The following is a 19019-nucleotide window of genomic DNA, read 5'->3' as shown; positions in this document are numbered from 1 at the left end:
TATTGTTACTTTTTTGTTTTGAATTACGATAACAAACGCTGGCATAAACTGGTGCTCCATAGCACGAGACCGACAAAAATGGGCATCTTTGGAGGAGGCCTTTACCCAAACCGGGGTTACTGTTAATTTATAAATATTTTAAAACATATATTACTAACATAATCTAAGCTAATCTTATTAATAAAAATGATTTTCGTTTTTATATATTTTCGTTGTAATATTATAACTATTGTAAAACAGGAAATAAAAAAGGCTTATTATTATTATTATTTTATTATTAACGAACACTTAAGCATGATAGCGTAAACATAAGAATTAATTACTAAAATTACAGCAAAAAAAAAAAAACGAACACAAATTTGTGCTTATTTTATTTTTTTTATTTTAACTGAAATGATAAAATATTTGAAAGTATTCAAAAAATATTTTCGAAAGAATCGTCTAACTTGAAGGTAGCTCATAGTTTTAGCTGTCATTTATTTTATTAGCATAATAATTATTCTGTATAGCACAGGTTATATAAATAGACCAAGTGCAAAACTCAAGTGAAAATAGAGAATTCGGCTAATTAATCCATTTGTCATTATTTGTATAGTTATGGGTGCAACGTTTGGTTGCACCCGCCTTAAAAGCTACTATTCGTCCTTACGAACACTAGTAGAGTAACTGCACGCTGGGTAGGTATATAACTTTACCCTTCCGACTAGTCGTCAGGTATTGGGCAACAAAATATGCCTATGTTCGTCTTTGAGTACAAGCTCGCTTCATACAAATTTCAATGAAATTCGATTCCGTGGTTTGGCCGCGAAAGAGCAACAGACGGACAGACAGAAGATAGAGTTACTTTCGCATTTATAATATTAGTATAGCTAACATAATAACTGAGTTATACCGAAATATATTTTTTGAAATCGGTCTGCTAGATTCTGTTACAGAGAAAGATAGTTCAAAGAAACAAAAAAAATCTCTGTATTTTTTTATTATGTTGCGTATTAGATATGGTAACCTATATTTTTCAAGCGATCAAAATAATATATATAAATATATTGACTTTACAAAAAACATAAATATCTATGTCTGTACAACCTACGAAACATAATCACGTGGGGTGACGAGAATGCTTGTAGTGTTTCTTCGTTGAATCGTAGTTCCGATTCTCTGATCGATTAATAGACTAACCTTCCTGCAACCAGTGGAGGGTGAGACGGGGTGTTGTCCTAACTATTACTATTACAAATGCGAAAGTAACCTAAAAAACCTGGTGATAGGGCTTTGTGTTAGCCCGCCTGGGTAGGTACCATATCAGATATTTAACCGCCAAACAGTATTGTTGTGTTCAGGTTTGAAAGCTGAATAAGCCAGTGTAACTACAGACACAAGTGACATAACATCTTAGTGGTGTCACATTGGCGTTGTAAGGATTGGTTAATGGTGGTGGTGACCACTTAACATCAGGTGGCCCATTTGATCGTCCGCCTACCTACATATATCATAAAAAAAATAACTTTGTTAGTTTATATATTATTAACTATTACTATTACAAATGCGAAAGTAACCTAAAAAACCTGGTGATAGGGCTTTGTGTTAGCCCGCCTGGGTAGGTACCATATCAGATATTTAACCGCCAAACAGTATTGTTGTGTTCAGGTTTGAAAGCTGAATAAGCCAGTGTAACTACAGACACAAGTGACATAACATCTTAGTGGTGTCACATTGGCGTTGTAAGGATTGGTTAATGGTGGTGGTGACCACTTAACATCAGGTGGCCCATTTGATCGTCCGCCTACCTACATATATCATAAAAAAAATAACTTTGTTAGTTTATATATTATTAACTATTACTATTACAAATGCGAAAGTAACCTAAAAAACCTGGTGATAGGGCTTTGTGTTAGCCCGCCTGGGTAGGTACCATATCAGATATTTAACCGCCAAACAGTATTGTTGTGTTCAGGTTTGAAAGCTGAATAAGCCAGTGTAACTACAGACACAAGTGACATAACATCTTAGTGGTGTCACATTGGCGTTGTAAGGATTGGTTAATGGTGGTGGTGACCACTTAACATCAGGTGGCCCATTTGATCGTCCGCCTACCTACATATATCATAAAAAAAATAACTTTGTTAGTTTATATATTATGAATTATAGTTTACCAGATGTGAATGTTACCACACACTTAAGGAAAAAACGAATCCTCAATAAAATCCACTATTATTCTAAAGTAATAACGATTCAAAGAACATATTTCCAATAATGTGCAATTCGTACTTGAAGATTGCCATAAATTCAGTATTTACCACTCGGAACGGAATCATATATTTTATAGCTTCCGTGGATATCGTTACGAAGCGTATTTTATGCCTTCCAACAATTGCAACAATCGAAGGAACTACGGAAAAGTTAAAGTTTATAGCGAAGTACAAACTCTACATGAAATATATATTTTAGAAAACTTATAAACTTAGTTGAAGGTTTTCACGGACTAAACATTTCTATATAACAATTTTTTTTAACTTGACTCGTTGGTCTAGTGGTTATATACAAAACCACAGATTCCGTTCAAGCCCCAAGTCAAGCCGATAAAGGGTTATTGGATTGTTCGATCGAAAGATTGTCGTAACAGCTCAGATTCTTGAAGTTGGAAGTGTATACACTCCCGTTCCTCAGATAGCACGAATGCCATTGGTCTTGCGCCGGAACTCTTGCCATTCGTGTTGGATTTGCTGTCCCATCGAATTACAAGAGGGCATCTATGTTAGTGCACACACTGGTGCACTAAAATATGTACTGCACAGGTAGCTGCTCTCCCTTGGGATTGGCAGCCAAGGTCAAACCGGTCAGGACGACATCATCATCATCATCATCATACTTTGTAATGGATTTCGTTTTTTTTCGTATTTCTTTGAAAGTAAATTAATTCCACACTTTACTACTCCCCTCTTATTAAACGTAAAGAGTTTGCCAAAAGTGAGGATGACAACAGCCGAAGGGCTCTGGATCGACTTGTGACTTTTACATCGATAGGCCCGAAAACCATTGCAATACTGACACTTAACGGTCACCTATTTATATGGAACTTTCATATTATTTAACGTAATAGTGTCAGTTCGGACATAAATATATGGTCCGTTGTTATTGTTGTCGGTTGACTTTATTTATAAATTAAACCTCTCCATTAATTTTGATATTTCAAATGTGCTTTGCGTCTCGTTACAATTTTTTATTACTAAGTTTTGTATTCAATATATTTTTTATTTGTTACAGATAAGCATGATACAATATAGAGGAATCCAGAATATTTAACCGATGAGGTAAGCAGATTAATTATTTATTTTTATTTTTTTAGTTATTCAATATCTTGTGTAGCGAGTGGTATATCTTTAGACGAGTTAAAATATGTCAAGAATAATAGAAAAATAAGTGCAGCATAAAAAGCGCTTTAATGCCTTCCTTAAGTTTAAAATATTCCCTTTCGCTTTCCTGTAATATATGCGAGTGAACGTAAAAAGGAACGGATGTGTGTAACAGAAAGCAAAGCGCGCGCTATTTGATTTCACCAATGAGCGCACGGCTGATATTACCAACTCATTATCCTAGCGTATATAATATTAATGTTACATATGTATTACCAAGGTAGAGTTAGGAAGAGTCTAGCTTAGTCAGGTTCGCCTGAAAAGTAATATAGTCTAAGATTATAAACTTTAATTTTTCATTAATTCTTCGGCGACCTAGTCCTGTGGTTAGGATGCGGTAATCTTAACCGATGATTATGGGTTTAAAACTTAGCAGGCAGCACTGAATCGTCATGTGCTTAATTTATATTTATAATTTATTTAGTGCACGGCGAAGAAGAAAAACATCGTGAGTTATGCTGCACGTGTCTAATTTTAATGAAATTATAACATTTGGATATTCACCAACCATTGGAGCGGCCTGGTCGTAAAAGCCGAAAACCTTCTCCACAAAGGTCTTAGACCAGATATTTACAGCTTATTATGATATTTTTCCGTTTCCTTTTTTAAATTTTAGAGTGCACAATGGGGCACTTGATGTTTAGTGATCACCACCGCCCACAGAAATTGGCGCAACTATTAAGGACCTTGGGAACTAAGATGCTATGTCCCTCGTCCCTGTTACATTGTTTAGTTAAACTGGCTCACTCACCCTTAAAACTGGAACACAACAATACTAAATATTAATGTATGGCGGCAGAATACTTCATGGGTGGGTAGTACCTACCCAGACCGGGTGGACCTACCGATTCTAATATTTCTTTTTATTTTCATAATAATGAATTCATTTTAAATGAGTTTTTGAAATATGTTTTAATGAATCAAAAATAAAAATACAGATGAAAATTTTTATTAATTTGAAAATATTTCATATTTTAAAGTTCATTCACGTACATCATAAAACATGTAACAGGTTTCGATGAAACCCTACGTATAATTTGTCTAATTAACAGCATCGGCCGCGTGTCTATGACGAATGTTTAAACTACGAATATAATTAAGTTTAATTTAACTTATATTTAATTAACGTTCGGAAAATTTTGTTTCATTTAAATAATTATTGAAATATTCATTGATTTGTTGTGTTACAGGAATTTAGGACTAAATTTTTTTTTACACAGCTAAACATAATGGTACTGTAAATCAAATCAAAATATTTTCATAAAAAATCATGGCTTAAAAGAAGCACATTTGAATCGTCATTGAATTGAATGTATAGCTACCACTGGTTCAGAAAGTAGATTCTACAGAGGAGAACCGGCAAGAAATTCCGTAGTCACTCTTTTTCAACATTTTAATGTTTTATAGTGTTGCAGAGTTAATGTGTGTGTGATTCTTTATTCTACAATAACTTTTAAATACGTGAATATACTTGGATGTATAGTTTTGGTACTGTTAGCATCTTTACATCATGCGCAATCACGGGTGCACTATCTATTCCGTCAATCTCATAAACCAATGAGATGGCAAATCCGATACGAGATTGACTCCTTGTTCAGGCAGGACCAAATGCTTTTCGTGCTTTTCGAGGCTCAGGAGTTCACAAATTTCCAACGTCTAGACTATAGAGTTGCAGAGAATTTTTCAATTGAAAACACAGTAGCTGATGAAACATGTAAATTCTAGCCGCATGCCCAACGAGACAGTTAATTTTTATTTAACTTGTTTTTTATTGCATGCAATTTGATTAAGTTTTTCTTTTTTGTATAAAATAGGCAAATAGGTTACCGGTTTGTGAGCGGTCCATAGGCATTTGTGCGTGAGTAATTTTAGCCATTCTCTAAATATCCTCAACCCCGGGAACTAAGATGCCATGTCCCTTGTGCCTGCTTACACTGGATCAAACTGGTTGGCTTTAAACTGGAATAAAAAGTACAACGTAAACAAATATTTGCTGTTGCCGGCAGAATATATTATGAGCAGGCGATTAGTGGTACCCACCCAGACGTTCTTGCACAAAATCCTACCACCAAATAAAGTTTTCTAAGGTATAATCTTTGTAAATTATTATTCAGAATAGAGTTTTTGTCGTTTATTTGATACTCTACGACCTTTTCTGTTTCTATCTCTGAAAATGTAGAAAAACTCAATACCTCTAATTGGCCCGAAACAGGTTCGGGGATTTGTAGCGTTATAAACTAGCTTCTAAATAATTGGGGCTTCTAAACGTACCCATAAGTCATGATATTAAACATATTTTGAGTTAGAAATTTCGTAATAATAAATTATACAGTTAAACATCTGTCGCTAATAAAACACAAAATATGTGTGTGTTTTGACTGAAGCGATAATATATTAGAATAATACATCTAATTAAACACATGAATCGTGTCACAATAATAAAGGACGAACGGGAAACACGCCCCAGATTTGTATTTTATTATATTTCCGTTCATTCTGATATAACAGACTATATTATATAAATAATAAATTCATATCCGACCGAGCCTTTAAAAAAGTCACCTGTATTTATTGAACCCGTGGGGTACTATTTTATTTTTAATAGAACTAATGAAGAAAAATATCATCTCATACATTTTTTTTAATTGGCTCATAAATGAGGAAAATCTGAGGTAATCGAGATAAAACAAATATATATGAAATGTTAACCTGATTATTTTTTTTAAATCAACTTTTAATTACGTAAAAGTAAGTTTTTTTTTGTGTGATTCAACGGGGATATCCTGCCAGGAAAAACCGCCGGCGAAAAGCTGAAAAGAGTAGTTGTGCGAGGCAGAAAATGCTTACTAATAAGTTGGTAATACCACCCATAGACATTGACGTTGTCAGCAATTATTTTAACCCTTCCTTACGTCGCCTATGCCCCCCCAACCTTGGGAACTGAGATGTTGCATCTCTTGACCCTTACGCTATATCACTCACACTTCAAACCGGATCACAGCAACGAAGAATATCTGATGAGTGGGTGGTATCTACCACGACGGGTTAACTCCGGTTAAAGCCGGATTACGAAATCACACCGCACAAACTTTGTTTTCACTGCTTAAATCCGCACATCGTCAAATTTATATCAAACAACAAATACTTTACGGCGACAACTTTTAATCGCTTATGCGTGTACATACATAATTTTCAAGAGTTAAGAGTTAGAGAAATGCAAAAATAAACCATGCGTTTTTTTGCGCTGTGCAGACTAGCCCTTAGAGATAATATTAATTTATTTTAATTCAGCTCAGTGTTGAGGCTGATAAATTTAATTTAATAAAAACTACAGCGTGTGCTTATTATGCGTTTACACGTCGTGTAAAATTGGCTTGAGAGTTCAGGTAGATATCATGATTTGTTCTCAATATGCGAGGTTAAATTCTGCAACATATGTAATGGAATAAGCTCCTCAATTTATCCTCAAAAGATGAGGAGACTTTACCCAGCAGACCTTATTTAAAAATAATATATAAGAAACTGGAATATAAACAAAAAAGTGATATTCAGTCGTGTCGTTTTTTTGGGTATAAGTGGCTTAACGCTCAAGAAGAATAGAACGCACGCAGTATGCATTTAAAATGAGTGTAAATAGGGCTCTAGCTCCTGAGTTATTCAATTATTCTATATCACTCTAAAAAGTTGACATGTTATAACGTAAAATAAATAAATTTTTATATTTACTTTTTTAACTTTTAAAAAAATCTAAAATGTTCAATAGCTGTAATTTTTTTTGCTAACCGTACAACTCGACCTGTACAATACATTGTATGATCAACCTCAGTTTACCGGAATGTTTTCGAACATTAATACCGTTTTGAATACATTAGAATAGACCGATGACCGCAAATGAACTCGCGTAATAATGGCGTATAATTAGCTATTATAATAGCTTACAAAACGCAAAAACCGCTGTAATTACGATATACGAAGCTGTTCATCACTAGTACAGTCAGCAGTAAAATAAACGTTTACTTTTATTAAGATGCCAATTTCAATATCTGATTACCTGAAATAATTTAGAGTGGCAGAAAAATTCATAAACATTTTAAGTAAATTTTCTGTCAAATATTAATTGTTATTAAGAAATATTAATAATAAAATATTTTTTTTTACTTAATAAAGACCTGAATTAATTTTTTGTAAGCATGTCATCCAATAATTATTTACCTACATACATACTTACATACATACAAAGTTATAATTCTATAACTAAATACATAATACAATTTAATTTCCGTCGCTGTGATAAGCTATATGTGAACCTGATAGTAAAATTATATCATTATTTTAATAATTATTTTTTTCCAAGAATTAATATGTTCACAAATGTTGACGATGTTTTAGAGAAATATCTGTTATTTTTTTTTTAAATATAAATCAACTACTTAAAATAAAGGAACGATCAAAAATAATTTATTTATCATTGAAAATCTTGAAAATAATATTATGATAAAAAGTGAAAAATTAAAAATTTTCAGACTCAAAGCTCAAAGAAAAAAGAAACTGTATTCTGTCTTTCTCTTTATTCGAGTCTTTGAAGTGTAACGGTTTACAATAAGAAATAGTGCTACATATTGCTTCAGACGAAACGTCACTCAGGATTTTTTGTTCTGATCACGTATCTTGAAATGCTACGCGTTAGGTAATTTGACAAGAAATTGTTCGCATCGTGTATATACACTATCTGCGATGGTATTTTCTGTTTTTTTTTTTATTGTTTAAAATAGGTATATAAGCCGGTAAGACAGACAGACAGCCCGTAGACACTGAAGGTAAGAATGTACCACCAACCTTAAAAACTAAGATTTTACTCTTGGTGGCTTTGTTGAAGCGCTGGGTCGGTACCCTTGCCAGTAGAATATCTGATGAATGAGTTCTACCCAGACAGACTTACCTTGCTTGACCTTGACACCTAGTTTCTCTCATTTGAAGCTCATGCGAATCCCTGTGTGGACAAAGTCGAAGTTATAATAGAGAGATAACAATAGAAAACAAGCTTCGTATTATTGCTCATGGAATAATCACAAAACATAAAAATGTTAAAAAAATAAATCGACACGTCAGGTGATGAGAATTGTTTTGCAACAAAATATAGCATGATTTAAGTAATACACTTTGATAAAGCAAGCTTTGCTGGAACAATAAGCAAAACGACGTTCGTAGCACAACAAATGTTCGTTCCCAACACTAAATTACTGTAGTGATGTCATAGTTAGTTAGTATAATATTTATCAGTGGGAATAACTTAGTACTGACATTGTATTGTTACGAATAACATAAAAACTATACTATACTTTACTGACCAATTGGCACTTATTTTTACTCGTCGGTCTAGTGTGGAGATATGAGGCCGCAGATACAGAGGCACTCTGTTTAAATCCCAGATGGAACAGATACAAATTTATTGGGTTTTTCTGATAAAAATTCTGAGTAGCCCGGAGCTTGATCATTCCCGTGCTTCTGCCGTTGACGCATCGCTTGAATTATTTCTGGTCGCGTTAGATTTGCCGACAAATCAGATTATGAGAGTGCATCTGTGTTATCCGACAAACTTGTGCGTAGTTAAGTAGTCTCCTTTGAGGTTAGCCGTCGTGGCTGAAATCGTGGCTATATTATCATATAGTTCTAGTGAGTATTAAAAAAATCCGTCAAGTCAGGCTGTTTGACATAAATCAATCTATACAAGGCGCAAATTCTTCCTCACATGGAGTACTGCTCGCACCTCTGGGCGGGAGCAGTACAAGTACCAGCTTCTTCCATTTTACGGTATTCAACGTGGAATTCTCGAATTATCAACGACCAAGCCCTATCCGACCTGCTTGATCCTTTGGCTTTGCATACAGATTTTGGATCACTCTGAATCTTCTACGCCATTTATCCCGGGGAATGTTCAGAGTAATTGCTGTGATTAATTCCGACTGCTGATTTTTACTTTCGTCAGAATTCGAAGTTTCATCATACTTACATAACTGTATACATTTTGTTTGTTATATATACAAAACCATTATTTTGAATACATTATATTATGTATATAAGGAATTCTAAGGCGAAACTATCACATACTTATAATGGATTAAAAAAACTAAATTATTTTCATATATTTATAATTGTGTTAGTTGATGAGATAAAATTATTAAAAACTCATGTATGTAATTAAGATTACTATCAGCTAAGTTCCCTTCATTTCCAACTAACAATAGATATGTTATTTATCATACAAGTTATATCTATTTGTGTTACAACGATTTCCCCATTTTTTATTTGTATCATTGGTTGAAGGTTTTTAATATTAAATTAATATTATTATGGCCCGTAGATAGGAGAAGGTGATTGGTATCCTTATGTCTTATACCGTATCCCTGACAACGTGTGTGCATAATTACATGATGATGATCAGTTAAGGCATGAAATAGTAAGAAACAAGCAGACAAATAAACAAATTAACTTTTGCATTTAAAATATTGGAGTAGGAGCATCTTATAAGTCGTTGCTATATGTGATGTATATTGGCAAAATGAGATACATAGAACAATAGAATTTTGTTCATCTACCTCCATCCTTTTCTATCATCTAGTTTTTCCCTTGACTTGAGTAATATAACTATAGTATTGAGTTTTTATAACTAATTCGTGTATACATTAATATCAGCTTTTTGTTTTAAGTTTGTACATCGTGCCTCACACACTCCCTATTTCTTTCAAGGTTGGCTGGAAGACCTTCGACATGTCTGTCTTTGCATAATTTGTGCTAATAAATAATAAATAACTCCTTTCAAATTAGATGTGATGTCCATTGTATCTTTATTTATATTGGTCTTTTTATTCTTCTCAACTGAACGTCAATACAAATTACTGATATCTTAGCAAACTGAGTCGTATGCTGTGACGGCAAATGGCATGACGGTCTCTTAAGCCGGTATTCCGCTGCTTCAATGCCGTTATTTACTTCCTTATATGTGTGTGGCTCGTCTATTGTACAATTCGTCGCTTTATATTAATACAATTCTTTACGAACGAAGTCTGTATTTTTATTCAATTAAACTAATGTTTATTTATAGGTTTGGTCACTTATAAATTATTTCAATAATCATCAATTGAGACTTTTCAAATTGTCTAGGCATGCCATAAGAGCCATTTTTTTCATAAACGGTATTGATCATAAGGCTTTAAAACAAAATCGAAATTAATGTGTAACTTTATTCGGATTTCAAAAATCATAGCTTAATAAACTTTATATGAAAATTATTTACGTAGATTACATTTCTGATTGTTCATATAACGTTAGCAGAACACCGAACAATTTTCGTTTTATTTAAGGTCAAACATGCTGCTATGTTCAGAGAATAGACACCGGATTAAACAAAAAGGGTATATTGAAGTCAATTACTTCAAACTGACTATTTAAACTAAGTTGACTTTCGACCACATTCCATTTCTACCCAGAAGGTGGTTTCGCATAAAATTATATGACGAAAGAGGTATATTATAGTATAGTTTTGAAACTTTAATTTGAATTTATAAAGGCAGAAGTTATTACGACATTAAATAAAGCCGGAACCCTTTCAATAAATAAATAAATATTAATATCTCCATTGACATGACTTAACTCGAGGTGCAATTGGTAAAACCGATATCCGATTGCAAATCCGATTGTGGTTCATTAGCGGTCAATCATATTACATTTATTGAGTATTGGTGACCAATATGTATTCAAATTTTGCAATGAATTTACTTTGTTTATGGAATATTTAATGAATTTAATATCACTGACCTTACTTAACAATTCGATATTCAAAAGAAGAAGTCAATATTTTTGTGTTAATAACGTGGATTGTCTAATAAGCGGTTAAGAATTCTTAAGATTTTTTGTCTTTAATAAGCTAAGAACTTGTAGTCGAGGAATCAAAATTATAGCTTCAACAGACAGTGTTATATTTACTCCTATGAACTGTTATGATTTACGTGAAAATAATGCCTCGTTGGTCTAGCGAGCTGTTATAAGTTAAAGTTAGTTCAAGTTCTTATAACTTTTTTCCACTCTCTCGAGGTCGATGGCGTTCTAAGCTGAGGTCAAGTTTCATAGTTACCCTGAGGACACGCGAATTGTGAGTCCTTAGGTGGGTTCCCAATATTGGAGTATTTTAAAAATCATCCCGACCGATGACTGGCCGAGCCATTTGAGTCATAGACAACAGTAAATTAAAAAAATAACAAGCGAGTGTGTGAAATAAGATAAAACGCTACCTTACTTTACTTGGTGGTATATGATAATACTTTACTTAATGGTAGCTTCCTGCAAACCCATCTGGGTAGATACCACCCACTCATCATAGATTCTAATATCAAACAACAGTTCTTAGTATCGTTCTGTTCCGGTTTGAAGAGTTTCTAAGCGACTCACTAAGTCAGTGTAACTACAGGCACATAACATCTCAGATATCAAGGTTGACAGCGCATCGGTGATATAAGAAATGATTAACATTTTAATGACAACAAAACCATTGGTTTACGACTAAAAATAATTGTTAATATTTCGGAAATACGCGAATTACATGTGCATGAATCGAACTAGACAATAATATATTTCGCATGAATAAACACACAGAGAAACCTTTGGTCTATATAATGCAAGATATTCGACTAAATACTCGACCTCGTGATAATTTGTTAGTTCCGTCTAGGTTCCATCCACTAACCATCTTAATTCCATTTCAAGCAAAATAATTAGAATTTCCGTGTTCTGAATCATAGGGTGAGTGAGCCATAATAGATATTAAATATCTTTGTTCATAATGTCGGCCGAGCATTATCAGTGAATAGATTGATTAATATTTCTTAGTGTCATAGATTATTGGTTTATGGTTAATAGTTATCATATCAGCATATTCATTTTTGGAATGCTTCCTTTTTGTTCTTTTGCGCGCCTTACAATAGAATCAACAGGCAGAGATCGTCACGTAAAACAAAAGCATATTGGTCCAGGAAACCTTTCCCTCTCTCTTCCTCTTTCTCTCCGTCTCTTTCTGTTGTATACAGTTTTGTATAATATTATTTAAACTTAATTGTTATTGTTTTAATTAATAATAATATTGTCATTTTCATTTAATAATTCACAAACGTTGGTAATTTATTTGTGTCTGTTATATTTTATGAAATAAATAAATAAATATTGGACAACATCACATACATTACTCTGATCCCAATGTAAGTAGCTAAAGCTCTTGTGTTGTGGAAAATCAGAAGTAACGACGGTACCACAAACACCCAGACCCAAGACAACATAGAAAACTAATGAACTATTTCTGCATCGACTCTGACAAAATGTGCAAAAAATACGAGATACCTTAATTTCTTACTCTAATGAAACAGCAAATATAACAAGATCAGGAAGAGTTAGGGCGGAGTGTCAACAGTTTTAGGTACTTATCTCCAAAGTTCAGCTACTGAATAACTTAAATATTATACATTATATTATCAGTGGAAAAGAAGAGCTAAAGCTTCAAATTAAGGAAACGACGTTTAAAGTTTTTACTTTAAATCTCAATTTCCAAAAGTAACATAGCACTCTGTTTGTATAGAATGTTTGTGATACTTTTACACCTTCATCTCTTCTGTTCTATTGGCTAAACTCCTTTAAAAATGGTTGCCATTGGCAAAATGAATCGATCGATGCGTGTGGTCGGCGCGTTCGTATTTTCAGCCCCTGATATTTAATTCCCAATAAACTATCCACTCAACTGATCATACTGAAATATGATAAATGAGTACAGATCATCTTGATTTATATTTATTATACTTTACGAGTCGTTTATTATTTTATTTGTGTAATAATAAATTGAGGGTAAAACCTGTTATTGTGCCAGTTCACACATATATTTACTACAAGAATACGAGTATACCTTTTGCTATTTTTGTATTTTCACTAGAGTAGCTTGGTGCGGTAACAACTGAATTCTGATCTTCAACAAGGCACTACTTCAATAAAATATTTCCAAAATCTAATAACAATATAACTTAAATTAAAATATAGTAAATTGAAGTAATTGTCGTAAAATGAATTGTCTTAGTTTAACATTACATAACATTAACAGCCTGTAAATTTCCCACTGCTGGGCTAAGGCTTCCTCTCCGTTTGAGGAGAAGGCTTGGAGCATATTCCACCACGCTGCTCCAATGTGGGTTGTTGGAATACACATGTGGCAGAATTTCGTTGAAATTAGACACATGCAGGTTCCCTCACGATATTTTCCTTCACCGCCGAGCACGAGATGACTTATAAACACAAATTAAGCACATGAAAATTCAGTGGTGCTTGCCTGAGTTTGAACCCGAAATCATCGGCTAAGATGAACGCGCGAACCGAGATGGCCCAGTGCTAAGCACTGGGCCATCTCGGTTCTTGTCTTAGATTATTTGAATTAAATAACTTTATGATTATGCTTAATCGTTATCACAATATATATCACTGCTGGTCCCAAGATGCGTCAAAGTCGTTTCCAATAATTTAATGGATTTATTATTATTAATAATCCCTATAGTAAGAAACGAGCCTTACAGTAGAAAAATGGGTTGATATTATTGACGGCCAACTTTAGCACTGTGAGCTCATTGGTCAAATCAAATAGCGCGAATAGAGAGAGAAAAGATTGTACACAACAAAAAACCTGTTTGTCATCATACCTATAATATATAACATAATCGAATCCAAAAACTTTCAAAATGCAACATCTCGAATAAGTCTGAGTTAAAGCATTATCATATAGTAACTATTATTTTTCTATAGGAAATATTTTCTTCTACTATTTTATTTACCGATATCCATAGCCTGTTATAAATTAAATATTAAATAATATTAGACTGTAAATTTTACCGAGAAATACTGGCTAGTAACTCAGTAACTATCACTTTTTATGAATATTAATTTACATAAACCTAATAATCATTAATACTCAATTCTGACAGAACATTGCTCATGAGTTGTAATTGTGTAGGAAAAAGTCCAAAGAATAAATCTTTTTCAAAATAAAGATATAAACGGTCAAAAGGTTTAACCCTAAATCATGAGTGTGTCAGATTCTTTAATCAACGTTTTCATTTCTCTTCCCCACTGCGAAGGTGAAAATAAAAATCAATCCATCAAAATATCAATTTTCTCGGCTTTCCTTCATAAGGTGTGTGAACTTACCTTCATAAGGGGTTCCTTGAGAAAATGTAAAATATTTTTTTATTCATGACGTGCTATCAACGTTCCCTTCTTGAGATCCTCGCGCGAAATCGAACCGATTGTACGTGTCTTGAAAACGGATTTGTACTATATTTTTGTAAATTATTAAAATAAATACATAATACATAATATGTGAATTTTATTCGAAATATTTTGGAAAAAAAAATACGATTCACTCACGCTCAAACAAAAATGATCGAATTATTCGAATGAAAAAAAAAAAATTGTTTTATAACAATTTTTTTTTTTTCATTCGTTTTAAATAAAATAGGATATATTAAAGGCGTAATAAACTTGACATGATTTAATTTTAGCGCGTTATGTCTAATCAAATTAAAACATCCATTTAATAATAATGAATATTTTAATATTGTACAAATCGTGACCGCGTGGAATGGTGACAGGCATGCCAGCAGCATTTCCTCGTTGAATCACAATTCCGATCCTCTGGGCAAAATATGTTATACTTTTAATGAAGGTTATATTTAAATTATAGATATAATAATATAAATTAATAGGATCCAGCATTGTGGAGAGACAATCTTTAATCAATAAATCTTAAGGCACGCACATCTTACTCTCCGAATATAACGTCTTGCCTACACCAGCACTGACCCAGCATGGTGGACTATGTCTTTCTTTTTCAATTGTGAGGCCCTTGTCCAGATTTGCAGTTTTTTTTTTGTTAATAATTTTTTTTCTTATAATAATTCAAATTTTTATCAATATATATTTAATTAAAAGCGACGGAAACTTCTAACTTATATCCAACCTTATTTAAATCATTTTTATGTAATTATCTGTTTTCATGTGATATGAACGTTAGAGTAATGCTGTGTCTAAATCGCGACTTAGATTTTTTGATTTAAATACGTCCTAAATTGATATTTCTTTATTAACTAAGTTTCGCCTATCAATATAAACCCCTTTGGATCCAAATTAAAAAAAAATTGTTATCACTGATTGTTCTTTGTACTGAAAAGCCTAAATAGCCTACTCATACCCAGCTTAATGAAAATTTTCAGTTTCATATAACTCAATTCATCCCCAATTTAACACCCTCTGAAGGATAATTAAGAAAAAGTACCAAACTTGTTTTGTACCAAATTTGAAAAGTTAGAAATTTATAAGTGGTTTTTTTTAAACGAATCCTTAGATTTGTAACGTACTTGGACAGTTATATATTTAATGTCCCCATAAAATTTAAAACTTAAATACAGTTTACAATCTCTCGGCTGTTTACAATGTAGGAAAAATATATAAGATACTTTGACAAACATTAATAATTACTGTATTCGATATATTTTCATTTATCGCTAATTTTTCCTCCGCTTTAGAAGACGTTGAATAATGATCTCCTATTTAGAGAAAAACATATCTTTGTGAAGTACCTATTTGTATTAATATGACATCAATTATTGTTTCAGATGAAAGCCACTAAGAAGAGATAGTATTATCGAAGAACAAAGTTTGAATATAAATAACAAAAATGGATATCAACCATGTAGTATTGGATAAAGAAGCGATCAACCGTTTCGAACAGTATACATTGGCTAAACCCAATCTCAATGGAGCAATTCCTTTGGACAAATGCCAGGACGCCGATTCGATGGCATCTAATAGTAAAAAGAGAACTCAAACTTCGCGGCAGAAAGTTGTGTGTTGCTTTTGTTTTAAAACAACAAAGTACCGAAGAAAACAATTCATTATCGGCTGCCTCACAAATGGCGTAATATTTTCAGTTTTATTGGCATATACGTTTCTAGGTTCAGTCATATTTTTAGCAATAGAAGGTGGTGTAGAAGTTCCTGCTCGACCTAGGATACTTCCAGATAAACAAAAAATAACACATAAAGATAGTAATACAAATAACAAAGAAATAGAGGATGATAATGATTATAGAAATTTAACGCTATCTGCGAACTATTTCTGGGACGCGAGAAGCAAAGCCGTTGAAAATATCTGGGAAATAACAGTCTCGTTAAATATTTTATACAGAGAAAATTGGACGCGGTTAGCTGCACAGGAAATTCTGAAGTTTCAAAATGAGTTGATGCAAAGAGTCACGACAGAAATGGCGTCGCAGTATGGCGTCAGTTACAGAGAAATGGCGCTGGGTGAATTTACCGGGAATGACATTAGCAACCATTACGAAGAGCACGAATGGAATTTGGCGTTGGCATTTTTCTACTCGTTAACTGTTTTAACGACAATTGGTGAGTTTAAAAAGTCTTTGTTTATATTATGGGTTCGTTAAAAAGTTCTTAAGAAAAACACTTTTTTAATATGACATTAAGTAAAGTTATCAGTATAAATATATTTCTAAATTACTATATTAGGGTAACAGACACAATTTAAGCTTTTAATATAATGACACAACTAATTAATTATTTTTTCTTTGAGGATTATTTATATATCGTAAAAACTGTAGGTAAATTTGCGATATTTCGTGATAATTACAACTGATGTGTTTATTTTCGTCATAAAAAGAGGTTGAATTTTTTTTTACAGGTTACGGTAACATCGCTCCTAGGACCGTAATGGGGAAAAGCGTCACCATTGCGTATGCTCTTGTTGGAATCCCTTTAACACTTGTATACCTTTCAAGCGTTGGGTCTTTATTATCAAAAATGGCAAGAAGTGTTTTCAGCAGAGCACTATGCTGCTGTCTTTGTTCAAACTGTGGCTACTGTTGCTATGATGAACGAAGAATGGCAGAAAAAGAGAGAAGAATGAAACTGAAAAGACAACAAGAAGAAATGCTCAACAGTCAAAATACAAGTAAAACTCCAACAGAAGAATGCTACGTATTAAAAGCAGACAGTCAAAAGGACTCAATATCTGAGAGACCTACAACTAGTACGCCAAAAGAAGATGTCATCAGCTGGCCAGACACTGATTCCAAATTATCAATGCATGGACTCAGTATTTTAGCTCCTGTTTTTCTTTGTCTTGGAGCAATTTTTATTTACATATCAATAGGAGCTGTTGTGTTATTTAATTTAGACAATATGAGTATTACAGATGGTTTTTATTTTTGCTTTATGACTTTAAGCACAATCGGTTTTGGTAATATTATTCCAGGAATGAGTTACACCACAATTAACGCTGTTAGATATTACACAATTAATTCCACTGTTTTGTGGTTCTGCTCGGCTTATACTCTAATTGGTCTGGCGTTAACTGCTATGTGTTTTGGTGTGATTCACGATGAAATAATATATCGTATAAAACATCAACAAAAAGAGTGGTCGCAAAAAAGTAACGTTGTCAACGATGAGGTTAATATAAGCGAGGCTTATTATATGAGCTCCTGACAAATGTATAAAGGCAAATCCGAAAATTTGTACAGTATAATGGAAGATAGTTCTACAGTAGAACGTAATAGAGTTGAAATTGATTGTAGGGAAGTAGTATTAAGTGTAGATGAAATGACTTTAGCGATGGAATCAAGTGCAGATTTTCCGCCTCCACCGCCTGCAGAAGAAATCGTTGCTATAGTAACAAAGAAAGAACCTAAGATTGTGATGGGAAATATGGTAGCGTATAACGTTTTACCTGAAATGCTTGATCATATTAACAAATAAATAAATTTTTATTTGTAAATAATATTTTTTACAATTTCTCTTTGTCGTTTGATTTACTGGCTGTGATTTCATTACAATCAAATGTATTACTTATCGTTTTGAAACAAACACTAACTATCGAATTTACTTTCATAAAATTGTAATCATTATAAAAAAGAAACTATATGTACATTATTGTAAATATTACTTTAAATTTAACAATAATTCTTATATGATGTGTGACATCTTTTATCGAAATCTGATTGTCAACTGTTAATATGATTTAGGTGTAAAAATTTTCATGTGAATACTATCTTTGTAAAAATATCAATTTACTAAAAAATAAATAATTAAACAATACCTCTTGTATTATTTAAAGAATCCTTTAATAAATTCGTAAATATTATGAACAAAAAATATACTAGTTAGTATAAATTAAAGCACGCCAAAATATGATTAAAGTATAAAATGATCTAATTAATTGAACTGAAATAAATCCTTAAAAATATAATTTAGACTAAAACTGATGATCTGTTTCTTAGGGAACAAAAATCTATCTCTCTTTACTTTGGTTGTTAATTAAAACTATTTGATATTGAGGCCTGAGTATAATCAAGTATAATTGGGTCCTGGCCGATATCCTCACGAAAAGCGAACAACTCGTGAATATAATAAAAATAACCATTGAAACTCGAAGGCATAACAGAAATCGAAATTCTATCCATTATTTAAACCCAAAACAGTTAACGGGATCAAAACGAGCATTACGCTG

The 19019-nt window shown here is 32.7% G+C and overlaps 1 protein-coding gene across 1 annotated transcript; it reads left to right on the top strand.

The window, feature by feature from the left end:
* Positions 1-3256: 3256 nt before the first annotated feature.
* Positions 3257-18555, top strand: LOC135193292 (uncoordinated protein 58-like). Its single transcript, XM_064218335.1, has 3 exons — positions 3257-3311; positions 16109-16897; positions 17193-18555. The coding sequence occupies exons 2-3, from the start codon at positions 16171-16173 to the stop codon at positions 17996-17998; spliced, it is 1533 nt and encodes a 510-aa protein (XP_064074405.1). The 5' UTR covers positions 3257-3311; positions 16109-16170; the 3' UTR covers positions 17999-18555.
* Positions 18556-19019: the final 464 nt, after the last annotated feature.

Source organism: Vanessa tameamea, chromosome 21 (assembly GCF_037043105.1).
Source record: "Vanessa tameamea isolate UH-Manoa-2023 chromosome 21, ilVanTame1 primary haplotype, whole genome shotgun sequence".
In the NCBI taxonomy this organism is placed as follows: Eukaryota; Metazoa; Arthropoda; class Insecta; order Lepidoptera; family Nymphalidae; genus Vanessa; species Vanessa tameamea.
This window is presented reverse-complemented; position numbering and strand designations above follow the sequence as displayed.

Excerpts from the sequence above, each read along its gene's own strand:
- LOC135193292 (XM_064218335.1), top strand. The coding sequence starts at position 16,171 with ATGGATATCAACCATGTAGTATTGGATAAAGAAGCGATCAACCGTTTC. Across the intron at positions 16,898-17,192 it reads AACTGTTTTAACGACAATTG|GTTACGGTAACATCGCTCCT; the intron begins GTGAGTTTAAAA and ends TTTTTTTTACAG.